At 34.9% G+C, this 13,138-nt stretch overlaps 1 protein-coding gene across 2 annotated transcripts in view; it reads right to left on the reverse strand.

The window, feature by feature from the left end:
- Window positions 1-13,138, reverse strand: part of CCSER1 (coiled-coil serine rich protein 1) — a gene marked incomplete at its 3' end in the record, with an annotated part of 1,087,168 nt that overhangs the window by 634,449 nt on the left and 439,581 nt on the right. For both annotated transcript variants that reach the window (XM_084881902.1, XM_084881903.1), the window contains exon 7: window positions 10,188-10,265. In XM_084881902.1, the coding sequence (XP_084738028.1) occupies window positions 10,188-10,265 (78 nt within the window). The remainder of the gene's footprint in view (window positions 1-10,187; window positions 10,266-13,138) is intronic.

A 13,138-nucleotide genomic window follows, 5' to 3' on the forward strand; every position in this document is an offset into this window, starting at 1 on the left:
GAACAGTAAATAGAATTTTCCAATTTTTCATAATTATTAGCCAATTGTTATTTATTTATTTATTTTATTGTTTAAAGTATTACAAATACTAGTACATATGTCTCCCTTTCTTCCCTATTGATCTTCCCCTAACTCAATCTTGCTTATCCTTTCAAAGAATCAGCTCTTGGTTTGTTTGTTTTTTATCTTTTGTAATTTTTTTTGTCTCTATGTTGTTTATCTCCACTTTGATCTTTATTATTTCCTTCCTTCTGCTTACACTGGGCTTTTATTGTTGCCCTTTCTAACACTTTGAGTTGTAGGGTTAGGTAATTTATTACCATTGTTTCTTGTTTTTTTGAGATAGGCCTGTAGAGCTATGAACTTCCCTCTCAAGACTGCTTTCACTGTGTCCCACAGATTTTGGGTTGTTGTGTTTTCATTGTTGTTTGTTGCCATGATGCTTTTTAATTCTTTGATCTCTCTGGTAACCCAGTAATTATTTAATAGCATGCTATTTAGACTCCAAGTGTTTGATTGTATTAGCCAACTTTTAATTGGTATCATCAATATGCCAATTTTGCCCAGCAGGATTACTATAAATAACAGAATCTCAGCCCAGTTCTTTATATGTAATATTAAAACTTCAGGTATAAAATGCTAAAGGTATGATGCAAAAAATTCAGAACAGAATACTTATTTTACTCATTTTTTTTGTATCTGTAACCGTGGCTTTTTAATACCTTTAATTATACTATATAATTAAAACAATGGATGCCCAATGTCTTAGTAAAACATTTTAGGTCTAATAATCTTTAACTTTATGTTAAAATTTATTAGATTATAAAAGTTATCAAGGATCATATAACCATTTCTAAATTATTTGATGTATGATACAAATAACTGCACTTAATTGTATGCCATATATATATGTATGTATGTGTGTATATATATATATATATATATATATATATATAATTTTTATTGAATTTGTTGGGGTGACATTGGTTAATAGAAATATATAGATTTTAAGAGTACAGTTCTATAATACATCATCCATATGTTGTATTGTGTGTTCTTTCCCCAAAGTAAAGTCTCCTTCCATCATCATTTCTCCCCTTCTTTCCCTTTATGCTCTTCTGCCTCCCACAAAGCCCTCTTTCCTCTGGTAATATCATACTATTGTCTGTCTGAGTTTTTGCTATTTTTATTTTTTTTGGGGGGGGGGGGGCGTTGATTAATCCTTCACCTATTTCACCAGTCTCCCAACATCCTTTCTTTTTTAAAAAATATATTTTTTATTGATTTTGTACAGAGAGGAAGGGAGAGAGATAGCGAGTTAGAAACATCTATGAGAGAGAGTCATTGGTCAGCTGCCTCTTGCACACCCTCTACTGGGGATGTGCCCACAACCAAGGTACATGCCCTTGACTGGTATCAAACCTGGGACCCTTCAGTCCCCAAGCCGATGCTCTATCCACTGAGCCAAACCGGTTTCAGCTCCCAACATCCTTTCTCTCTGACAACAGTCAGTCTGTTCTTTGCATTATGAATCTATTTCTATTATATCTGTTCATGTTGTTCATTGGATTCCATGTACATTACAATTTCAAGTTTCAAGTGCACATTGATATGATTTGAATTCTAAAATAAAATTGTAATTTAAATAGACAATTCTAAGACAGAACAGTTGGAAGTCATTATCAGATAAACTAAATTCATGCTGAGTCCACTTTTGACATGTTTCCATATTCATGGTCATTCTCAAATGAACATGTTAATAATGAATCCTAATCTTTACATTTTATCTTGATTGTTAACATCCTACTTGAAGAAAAATATGTTGCAGTATATTTCACACTTAGTGCTAAACTCTAAAGTAATGCTAGAGATTATATTAAAAACCAAAATATGAATGTAGACAGTATATGAACTGGTAATGCTGAGATAAGAAATAAACACTGTGCTAAGTATGAGATAAGTTACCTAAATTATCATTGAGAATGATGTGTTATCCCAAATGTAGTGTTATTCCCAAGCCAATTCCAATATCTGATTTCAGCATTAGATGTTAAAAGAGATCTTATTAATATTCATGAGCACAGCAATCTCATATCAACATTTTCTAGACACGTGGGGCAAGCAGGTGTTGAGGAACAGGGCAGTAGCCAACTCTACACATCTTGACTTCACTGTTTTCAAATAAAATTGCCATGACACCATGTTGCCAGATGAAACAGATGCTTCAGTGGTGATTCCACTTTGAAGCGGTTCCCCAAACCAAGGTTGAGGTCATAAAGACTCAGTTTCAATAAAATCCTAACGTGTGTGTGTGTGTGTGTGTGTATGTGTGTGTGTGTGTGAGTGTGTGTGTGTGTGTGTGTGTGTGTGTGTGTTTTCAAGAAACACATAAAATTCTTTTATTTCCCAAAATTTCAAGGCTTTTGTTGGCTTAAGGATTTGAATAGCAGTACTTCAACATCCTGTCTTTTATGTACATATGTATCTAGGATTATCTTCCTTTGGTCTACACCTGAATTTTATCCTCCCATGTTCTATATCTGTTTTCTAAATTCAAGTTTTCCTACAAAAGCCCAACTTTTGTCAGTTATGAAGTACAATCCATATGTATGCATCTTGTTTTCTAGGGCTCTGTTAAACCCAATGATATAGAAAATGGATCTTTGAATTCAATTTTCTGTGTTTTAACAGATGCTCAGTAAATCTTGTCCACTAAATATATCCTAGGGACGCTTTGATTAGAACAGGCAAACAGAGTATAACACAATACTCTAAAAGCACATTAAAATAAGGCTTTCCACAAAGAAAGTTTTATATTAGTATCACTTGGAAAACTCAAAAAGTTAAATTCTCCCAAGGCATCAACTTATGCAAAGATAAAAAAAGAAAAGAAAAGAACTCTTCAGATTTAAATTTAAGAAGGAAAATGAATGTGTGATCCCATGATGATGCGGGAAAGCGTATGCCATCATATTTAGTATGTATTAATGTTGACAAGTTCTATATCTTGTACAGGCATTCCTAAAATCATTTGGACAGTGTGTGAGAATAACTTGGACAGCAATACGAAGCTGGTAGGCAACATACAAAATTTGCCTTTTATTTCATTAAAATCCTTTTCCCTGAGGTCTGAGAGATATTGCATATATTCAACCCAAATTAAACAAAATTGGTTTCGGCTTTAATTTATGTAAAATAATTTTATTTGTTTTATCAGTACATAAAATTATTATTTTTTCTTTCTATGTGAACATTCATCATATATCAGTAATACTGCAAAAATGAAATAATAATAAATGATAAATAATAAATACAATGTTCATTTAAAATTTATCTTGACAGACCAAAAAAGAAGTTAGCATAAAATAACACTATACAAACACAATACAGAAAGAATTGTGTGGTAGTTGTTATTTAAATTTAAATTTAACTCTCAGTGGTAATCAAGAATTTAGTAAAATATTTTTAAAGCCATATTCCTTTATACTATCAGCCACAAGATTTTCAGGACTATAAGTTAATTCAAATATGGTGACATTTAAGTAAACTTCCAAACTGTAATGAAAATTAAAATAACAATGAATAGTATACTCAAATGTGTATGCTGGTCGATAAATATAAACATTTAAGGAAATCTCTTATTTCCTTATACATATTCTCACACCTGTCTGAGAACCCAATAACACTGAAAACTGTATTAATAAGTACTATCATCTAACAATATGTTAGATTACAGATTGCTGCAAATCTTTGTCATTCCCCATGAAAATAAACAGTTCACTTTACCTTCCCGTGAGTTAATATGTGCAGAAATGATATAACCTAGCAATCTGGAGTGCATCTTTTATGCGTTGAATTGTGTCTCCCCAAAATTTACATGTGGCCATATTTGAAGACAAGATCTTTAAAATGTAAGTTAAACTGAGGACATTGGGGCGGGCCCAGGTTCCATATGACTGTTGACCTTATAACAGGAGGAAGGCATGCCCGGAATGTGGCTGCATAGAGAAAAAGCCATGTAAGAACACAAAAGAATATCTGCAAGCAAAAAAGAGTTTCACCGGAAACCAACACTTCCAGCACCTTGTATTTGTACTCCTAACCTTCAGAACCGAGAGAATATATATTTTAGCACAGGACTGCCATAAGAAAATAACACAACACTGTTAGTTCTAATGTTAGAATTAAGAATAATCTTTGATATTCTTTTCTTTTATATCGCACGTGCAACCCAATAACAAATTCTGTAGACTCGCATACAAAATCCTACCAATGTTAATCTCTCAACTTTTACTGCCAGTGTAAGCCTCCGTCATCTCTTGTTACAGGATCCCTGACTTCCTTCTTCTACCATGTCCCCTTGTGACTCAATCTACACAGAAGTCAGAGTAATAGTTTTAAAAGAAGGTCTGTCTATGTCATTTTTTCTCTCAAACCACTTGAATGGTTTCCTATCCCTTGTAAAGTAAGATCCCTAGTCTTTACTTTATCCCACAAGGTCCTTCCTGATCTGCTTTCTCTCTGACCTTATCTCTTATGACTTCCTGGCTCATTTACTCTGCTCCAGCCGCAATGGCACTCCTGACAATTCCCCAAAGGCCTAGTGTTATTTTGCCTCATAGGTTTTGCACTTCTGTTCTCAGGCCTCAACCCAGATAGAAGAGAGGTGGCTTTCTCCCTTTCTTCATTATGGTCTCTCCTAAAATATCTCCTAATCTTAGTGGCCATCTTTCACCATCCTCTCTGAAACAGCAGCATACTTCAGAGTTACTTTTTATCATCCAAATTCATTTTTTATCAGAACATTTATTATCCATACCTCACAAGGTATGTATTTGTATATTTACTGACTATCTTTTTTCACTAGAATCCAAATACCAAGGAAGCAGGAATTTGGTCTGGGTTGTTTACATTGAAGCACCAGTGTCTAGAATATCATCAAATGCAGGGTAGGTATTCAATAAATTGGTTCATTAACAAATAAATGAATGAGTAAATAGCTTAGTCAAAATGTCCAGAAATACAAAATATATCCTTTGGGGTTCTTTCTGTGACCTAGAAAAAATGATTTCTTAATAATAAGAAAGACCATTTCTTAATTTCTTAATAATAAGAAAGACCATTGAATTTTTGAAAAAAACGGTAATAATAAACACTCACACAAAATGTCTAAAACTCTGCAGGATATCCAATAGATGATGTGTGGATGCCATGCCACTATCTGACTCCTCTTTCCTGAAGTCTCCAAATGTGCTCTTTCCATTCTGTGTTGTTAGACAAAATAAACTGACACTACTTAGTATACTGATGTTTTAACACACACAGAGTGAAATGTCAACATTGCTTTGTGCACAGTGTGGTTTTCCCCAGTATCTAATGTGATTGAACAATATTCCTTTAGTGGACATTGCATTCAGGAGGTTATTAGGTTAACTTGCAGGAGAAGGTTTGAGAAATTAAAGAAAAATATACTCTGGTATATTCCTGATAAAAAAGATACTATTTGTCCTTATGGTTACAGAAACGATTATGTATTTCTTTTTCCCCCAGTGATGATTTACTATACTTATTAGTTTTCCCTTAAGGAAATTTATTTTATTTAATTCTCCCTTATAATTAATGAACATTTCAATCAAATATATTTTATAAGATAAATCAGATATATGAGTTCATCTGAATATTTGAAGGTATAAAATAAACAGAATGGCTTCTAGGAATGAACATTAAATACTTTTGTTCACCAAAGCAAAGGGTTTATGTTTCAACTATACTTCTGGTCTCAAATTTGCAAATAAAGTATGAGGGGTTGAGTGAAATATTTCTGTGTCATGTTATTTAAAACATATAAAACCTTTTTGCCTTAAATTTTGGGATATTTCTTCCTAAAAATAATATTTAATACATATACTGCATACAATATACTATTCCAAGCATGTTCAACTCCATAACTTGTTTAACCTTTCAAGAACTCAGGGAAGAAATGATCTCCCTTTCACAGCTGGTGAAATCAAGACACAAAGGCTTACAGTCCCCCATATAGAAAGTGCTGGGCAGTGATTTCTTCCCAGGCAGTCTCCTAACCAGGCTACATTGCTTATAATGTTCCCAACTCTCTTTTCTACTTTCTTAAAAATAAATATGTTATTAAAGTAGTAATAAGTGGCCTTTATAAAAACTACAGGGAAAATTATAATTCCAATAATTGATGATTAATGTATATTTTCTAGATTGTTTCCTATATAACATTTATAACTGAGAGCAAACTATATGTGTTACTACGTGTTACTAAGTCCTGAGTTTAGGCTCTTTGATCAAGTGGAGTCATCCTCATTCTCCCCCAACCCCCTAACATTCCAACATTGCATGACAGGATAAGTTATTTGAGGCAGTAACTTATTTCTCTATTTCCACTTTGTTCCTTGGTTAAACTGGTGACCCCGTGATTCTTAAAGTGATTTTTGTGTGAGGACAGAAGAATCTTCAAACACTTCAGACAATTCCTTTCCTCAGTTCCATTTCTAAAAGTACACTGAAAATATTTTTTTCCAGATCCTGGCTAATTAAAGGAGAGAGGAATAATATCTGAGAAAACTTTGAAGAGAGAGTTTTTCTAGTTTAAACTAAATGATGACTTCTGTGGATGAGGAAAAGGGGTCAAGAGAACTTTGGATTATGCAAGGAGACCCAGGTACCAGACCAGCACCAGCCGGTGGCAGCTTCTGGGAAGGTGGCTGGACCTCAGACAGGGTGCTCCATTGAGTATTCCAAGCACTAGATACGCAATCTCATTAGACAGTCTAGGAACCCAAACATCACAGAGAAGCAGCTGTCAATGAATGGACCAAGAAAGGCAATGAGTTATTTTGCTTATTTTTAGACTTTGAAGATTGGTAAATTGAGGGTATACTTCAGTGCCCTTGTGTACTTTTGAAGTAGAGACTAAAGAAAAATAGAGTTGCATTTGTTTCTATCTCATTAAATTTATCACAGGATAAGGATAAAAGTTTAAGGGAGAAAATTCCTTTTTCTAACATATCTAATCAAAGAAAATACGTTTTGTTTTGTTTTTTTTTGTTTTTTTTGGAGGAAAAAAGGACCAAATGCAGCAACCATGCTTTGATGAAGTATAAATAAAATTTAAAGTATGTGATGTATGTAGCAAGCAAAAAGAATATGGCCAAAAGAACATATATTATTACCGAGAAGCCGGGAACAAGGAACCAGCTTTATCTTCAAGAGTGCTAGCTTAGGAATGGACTAAGACTGTTAATAAACAAATACATTAATAGGGTAATCCTACTGCCAGTAAAGAACAGTAAAATTTGGTAGTCCCAAGGCATCTCTGTTGTGGAGCATCTGACTGAGCCTAACATAGGGAGAGAGGAGGCCAATGATTAGACAGTTGAGAGAAATCAGGGAGAATGGCAGAGAAAAAATGTAGAATATAGTAAAATGGGAATATAAAATTTAACAATGCCAACTAGGTTCATTGCTATTCTACAGAAAAACATTAAAACATAATTAACAATTAAGCAGTGGACTCTCTCACTTTCGTTGTTGTTGCTGTTGCTATTAATACTCACCTGAGGATATTTTCCCATTGATAGTTAGGGAGAGTGGAAGAGAGAGGGAAAGACAGAGGGAAACATTGATATGAAAAAAAAAAAATACATCCATTGGTTGCCTCCTGTACTCGCTCTGACCAGGCCCAGGCATGGGCCAGGAAGGGACCTATATAATATTTATAATGTATGTGCCCTTGATTGGAATAGAACCTGGGACTCTTTGGTCTGCAGGCAAACACTTTATTCACTGAGCCAAATTGACTAGCACTCTCTCACTTTTTTTTTCAAAGCAAAGCCTTAGATGAATGATTGTGAACGTTCATCATTCTACTATGGTTATTTGATAAAATATTCTTCCCACCCTTGCACAAAATTAGTTTTCCCTTGGCCCTTTCATAATGATGTAGTGGCATATGACAGACCAGCTGTGTATAGAGTGTATGTAATGCTGACTACTGTGTTACAAAAATACAGGTTATATATTTTGTCTCCAAAATTATGTCTATTGCAATAGCATGCACAGATTTATGAACTTGGAATCCTAGAAAATTCTCAGCACCAAGAGTCTGACTAGGAAATCAGTGAGTGTATTACTTACAGAAAACGTAGAGCATCCTGCATCTTCTTCTCTGAAAAATAGAGTCAAAGTTTCCGTGGCCAGACATGAATACATTAGGGAATGGTGATGACTGTGGTGAAATGACATTCATGTGCCCTGCCCTGTGTAGCTGTGGTCTATTGGTTCTATCTGGAAAAAAAAGGCACAAAGTTCCCTGCCATTGCTTAAGACTGTATGGATCTTTGTAGGAAACATCCTCATTTTTGAAAGACCAGATAAGCAAAACAAAACACTACCGCAATAGGTTTTAAATGGTAATTGCAAGTTAATGAAGTTTAGTAGGAGATTACTTGCTCAGTGGAGAAAACTGAGAAGGGAGTAAGTATATGGGATTGGATTTTCTTTCAGTGCAGATCTGTTTTTCTTTAAAAATTAAATTAAAGAATGAGATTCAAAATTAATAGTGTTACCCTAGGCAGTTTGACTCAGTGGATAGAGCGTTGACTTGTTGGTGAAAGGTCCTGGGTTTGATTCTGATCAAGGGCACTTACCTTGATTGCAGGGTGCCCCCTAGGCCAGGCCGTGGTCAGGGCTCATGAAGGAGGCAACCAATTAAAGTGTATCTCTCATATCAAAGTTTCTCTCTGTCTTTTCCTCTCTCTTCCCCTCTCTCTAAAAGATCAATGGAAAAATATCCCCAGGTGATGATTAACAACCCCCTTCCCTGCTACACACACACACACACACACACACACACACACACACACACACGACACACGCAAAAATTAGTGTTGAAAAATACTGCTATATTGTGGAAAGGAAGCATTTTGTCCAAAAAAAAAAAAAAAAAAAAAAAAAGATCTAATTGTCTTGTTTAATCTACCTCTCTTGAGTCCTTGAGAAATTCTCTAGTATGCTACCTAGTTTTCTTCCACATTTAACTTAATAGACCTTACTCTGGTACTATTGGCCTATTGATAGCAAATTTATCATCTATCATTCAAGTCAAAAATAAAGACATAGATATTAGTGGAAAGGTAATTATTAAGGTATAAATGTGAATAAATAAATAACAAACATATATATGTCATACTTGAGATTATATGGTTAAAATCAATTTAACCTGAATGTTATTCTAAAGCTGATAATTAAAGAAAAGCATTCACTTTGATAAATACTTGAATCAAAACAAGATATTTTCTCCCAATTGTTGCATGAGTACTTTCAATATAGACCAAGAAAAGAATAGAATGCATTTCTTTCAGTAACTAAACTTCCAATAGAAAAGATAAAATCAATTCCTTCAATCAGCCATCAAAGCTTATCTTTCAGAGGCCACATTAGTGCAGTTGCCTATGGCATTGGATGCTGGAATCACTTCTAAGAAAAGAAAGCTAAGTGATTAAAGAGGATTCATTTTATATTAACTTGAAAGACTATGCTACATTCATGCAAAATAGTCTAACCTAACCTTAAATATCAAAACAAAAAGATGACTTCATATTTTTAATGTATAAAGCTTTCCAAATTGAGGAATTCTACTAATCATAATACTTAAATACTTATTTGCATATTTACTTAAATATTTTAAAATTATAATGTGGAGGAATGGTTCCATAATTCAATTCTTGAATTTGACTATTATTTTATAAAGATTAGATAATTAATTATGACCTACAGTCATCAACGAAAATTTAACTACTAATGAAAATTTAAACACTTGATGAGGGCTGACCATTCATTCTAAATTTATTGCTTAAACTAATATAGAGTAAAGGTTTGGAACCTCAACTGATGTAACATCAAACTATTATAATGAAAATACTGTCTTTCATATGCCAAGCAAACAACATGTTCCAGAAAGTATTAATTTATATTGCAAACCTTTACCTTTATTTAGCAACTAGAATAACAGTAAAATGAAATAAGAACAACAAAAAGATTTTAACATTTGATATAGGATTATTACAGATTAAAGCAGTTCATTTTGCCACTTATGCATTAAATATCTATTTTACTATATTTATGAACTATTTAAAAATGCATGTTTGTTTGCTTTTTACCTTGAAAGGCAATGGCTCTTCAGTAAGAGGACTAACTGGAAGTGAAGTGGTGCTACTTGCTGGGCTCATATCTGCACTCTGCAGGAAAAACAAAGTCAATTGAAAAAGACACTTTTTTTTAAGCCATTTTTATTATTCTTAAATTAGAATATAATCCTTGTTATTAAAATAAAAAAAATAAAGTAAATATGAGTGTAGGAAAATAAAAAAATATCTATATCTATCTATATCATCTATCTATCTATCTATCTATCTATCTATCTATCTAAAAAACTAAGAGACTGTATGACCAAATGACCAAATCACAAAGTGACCAGTCGACCAGTTGCTATGACATGCACTGACCACCAGGGGGAAGATGCTCAACGCAGGGGCTGCACCTTGGTGGTCAGTGCACCAGGGGGTTGGGATGAGTGGGAGCAGCAGGCAGAAGCTGCAGGTGGCATTGGCGTGCTAGCTTTGGCTCAATCCCTGCAGGCCATTCCCAGGGACCCCCGCCTGTTCACGGATCCGTGCACCGGGTCTCTAATTGTTATACAATGGATTACTTCTTATTTAGGGATAGTTATCTGATATATCAGTGAAATTATCACAATGTATATCACAAATGCATTTTATTAAATACAATAATCATTTCTTGCGTTATAGTAATATTTAATATTACATTTGCTCACTTATTTTTTTACCGTTTTTTGAAAGATGATACATATCTGTGATAATTCACTTTGGTGCTATTTCTGTCTTTCAAACTTATTTCCAAAGATGGATTTTTGTTTGTTTGTTTTATGGAGACTAATATAATTACATCAAGTTTTCATAAAAAGCATGTCTGTCATTACTATACCATTGCAAAATGAAGAAATATTATATTTTTAAGATCCCTACATTCACAGACCTTGACATTTTACAAACTTTCTTATTATATTCTGCTGAACAAAACTTTAAAGGACAAAAGACACGGTATAAGAGCATTATTGGAAATTCGCCAATGCTGTTCTTTCAGTTCTTTAAAAATATAATCAATTAAAACTTCTTACATAAGAGATTAACCTAAAAAAAAAGAGTTAGAATCTTGTCATAACTTATTTCTAAAAGCAAGAAAAGAATATTGACAACAGGTAGCAACAGAATTTATTTTACTCTACTAAAGGCTTGGTGCATAAAATCCATACATGGAGGGGGGTCCCTCAGCTCCGCTGCACCCTCTGCAATTGGGACCCCTACATCTTTTTCTTATCTAGGTAACCTCTTCACATTTAAAAAAAATTAACTGAAATATCCCCTACTCTAGGAAATCCTCTTTGAACAAATGTCTTTACAGTCTGCATTAAGTATTTCCATAGTATATCATTCTCTTTCTTTTACAGCTACTTAGAGTGGATGCAATGTGGTCTTCATTTCTGCATCTGACTTTTTTCTCCTTGCTCTTGTAATAGCAAAGCTTATCCAATTTACATTTGCCCTTCAAGGGCTTATATTTGATTTAGTTTCTAGTTGGCTCATTGCTTTTTTTTTTAAGCAATAAATTTGGGTTGTGATGGTAAACCTCACTTGTAATCAAGCCTGTAAGTCTCCCTATCTGAATATTTCTATAATACCTATCACTTTAGCCTACCAGAGATTGTGTTCATTTATAGAAAATAACAATAAATATCACCCGATCATTTGATCTTCTAGTACTCTTTTATAGCAAGATGCATTATTCTAGTAATTTAACTATTACAAAACTGAGGCGTACAGAAATAAATCACATGGAATAAAGAATGACTCAGATATCAAAGCATAGTACACTTAGGGCCTCCCTTGTCCTGTGCCTCAGATATCATAGCATAGTACACAGTTCACATGGAACTCAGCTTCCTTTAAAATGGAGGGATGCCATACTCATGAAGCAGCTACTTCCACACATATTTTTTAAATTTAATTCACAGCACATACTCTTTGTACTAATTATTGGAAAACCATCCTAGCAATTGCCTCTGTTCCTCTCCGTATTGTTGCCTTACATTCTGGTATTATTATTGCGCTTTTATCATCCACTTGCTCTAATAAGATTGTGAATTTTTTAAGGGCAGAGATCATGACTTGAGCTTGTGTTTATCTGTTATGGTGCCTAGATAAATACTCAAATGCCATCCAGTCCTAATGATTGTGATGAGAGAGGCCTACCTGTGCTGGAGACCTCTGATTGTTATTAAAGGGGCCCCACTTGTTCTGTGTCTTTACAGAGGGGTGAGTAGGGGCTGAGGGAATTCGAGGAAACCAGACAGAATTCTCTGCCTAAAAGATTTTGCTAAGCTGGCACTCAGGACTGCCGGGCATTTGTCCAATTAAAACCCAGACACACAGCAATAACAAAGGCACTGGTCTCCTACTGTTAATGCATAGGGATCAAACCCCAGCCTGCGGGAACTCACCCCCAGTCAGGACCAGGCCACTGGGTAGACCTGGGCTGGTGCTCCTAATTCTGGGGAGAGGGAGACTTCCTGTGGCTGCAGGCTAGAGGCCCTGGACTCCAAAGTCATGCACCTGAACAGGTCCCTAGCCCCGCTTGGTGATCTGAGCAGCTTCTTCCTCTGGAATTGTGGGGCAGCTTGGCCCTGGACTATTCTCCCCCTGATCACAGGGCAGCTAGGCCTGGGCTCTTCGCCCCATGATGGTGGGGTGGCTCCGCCTGGGCTCACTGCTTTCCACCAGCTGCAGCTGGCCAGTCTCCTATGGGCTGGGGGGGCAGACCAGTGGAGCCCACAGCAGGTGGCAGTGGCTGTGAAGGTCGCCATAGCAACCCAGCACTGACTTCCTGTTACTCAGCCTTTGGTTCTGATCAGTCTTTACAAGTTACAACCCTGGGCTCTTATTATTAGGATTCTTAGCTTATTCCCTCGGAGGAATTTTCCATTTAAGTAGGCAAGCAAATAAAATATTGAAAATAATTCACACCTCCAGTTTTC

This window comes from Pipistrellus hanaki, assembly GCF_964339955.1.
Source record: "Pipistrellus hanaki genome assembly, chromosome: 1".
Classification (NCBI taxonomy): domain Eukaryota; kingdom Metazoa; phylum Chordata; class Mammalia; order Chiroptera; family Vespertilionidae; genus Pipistrellus; species Pipistrellus hanaki.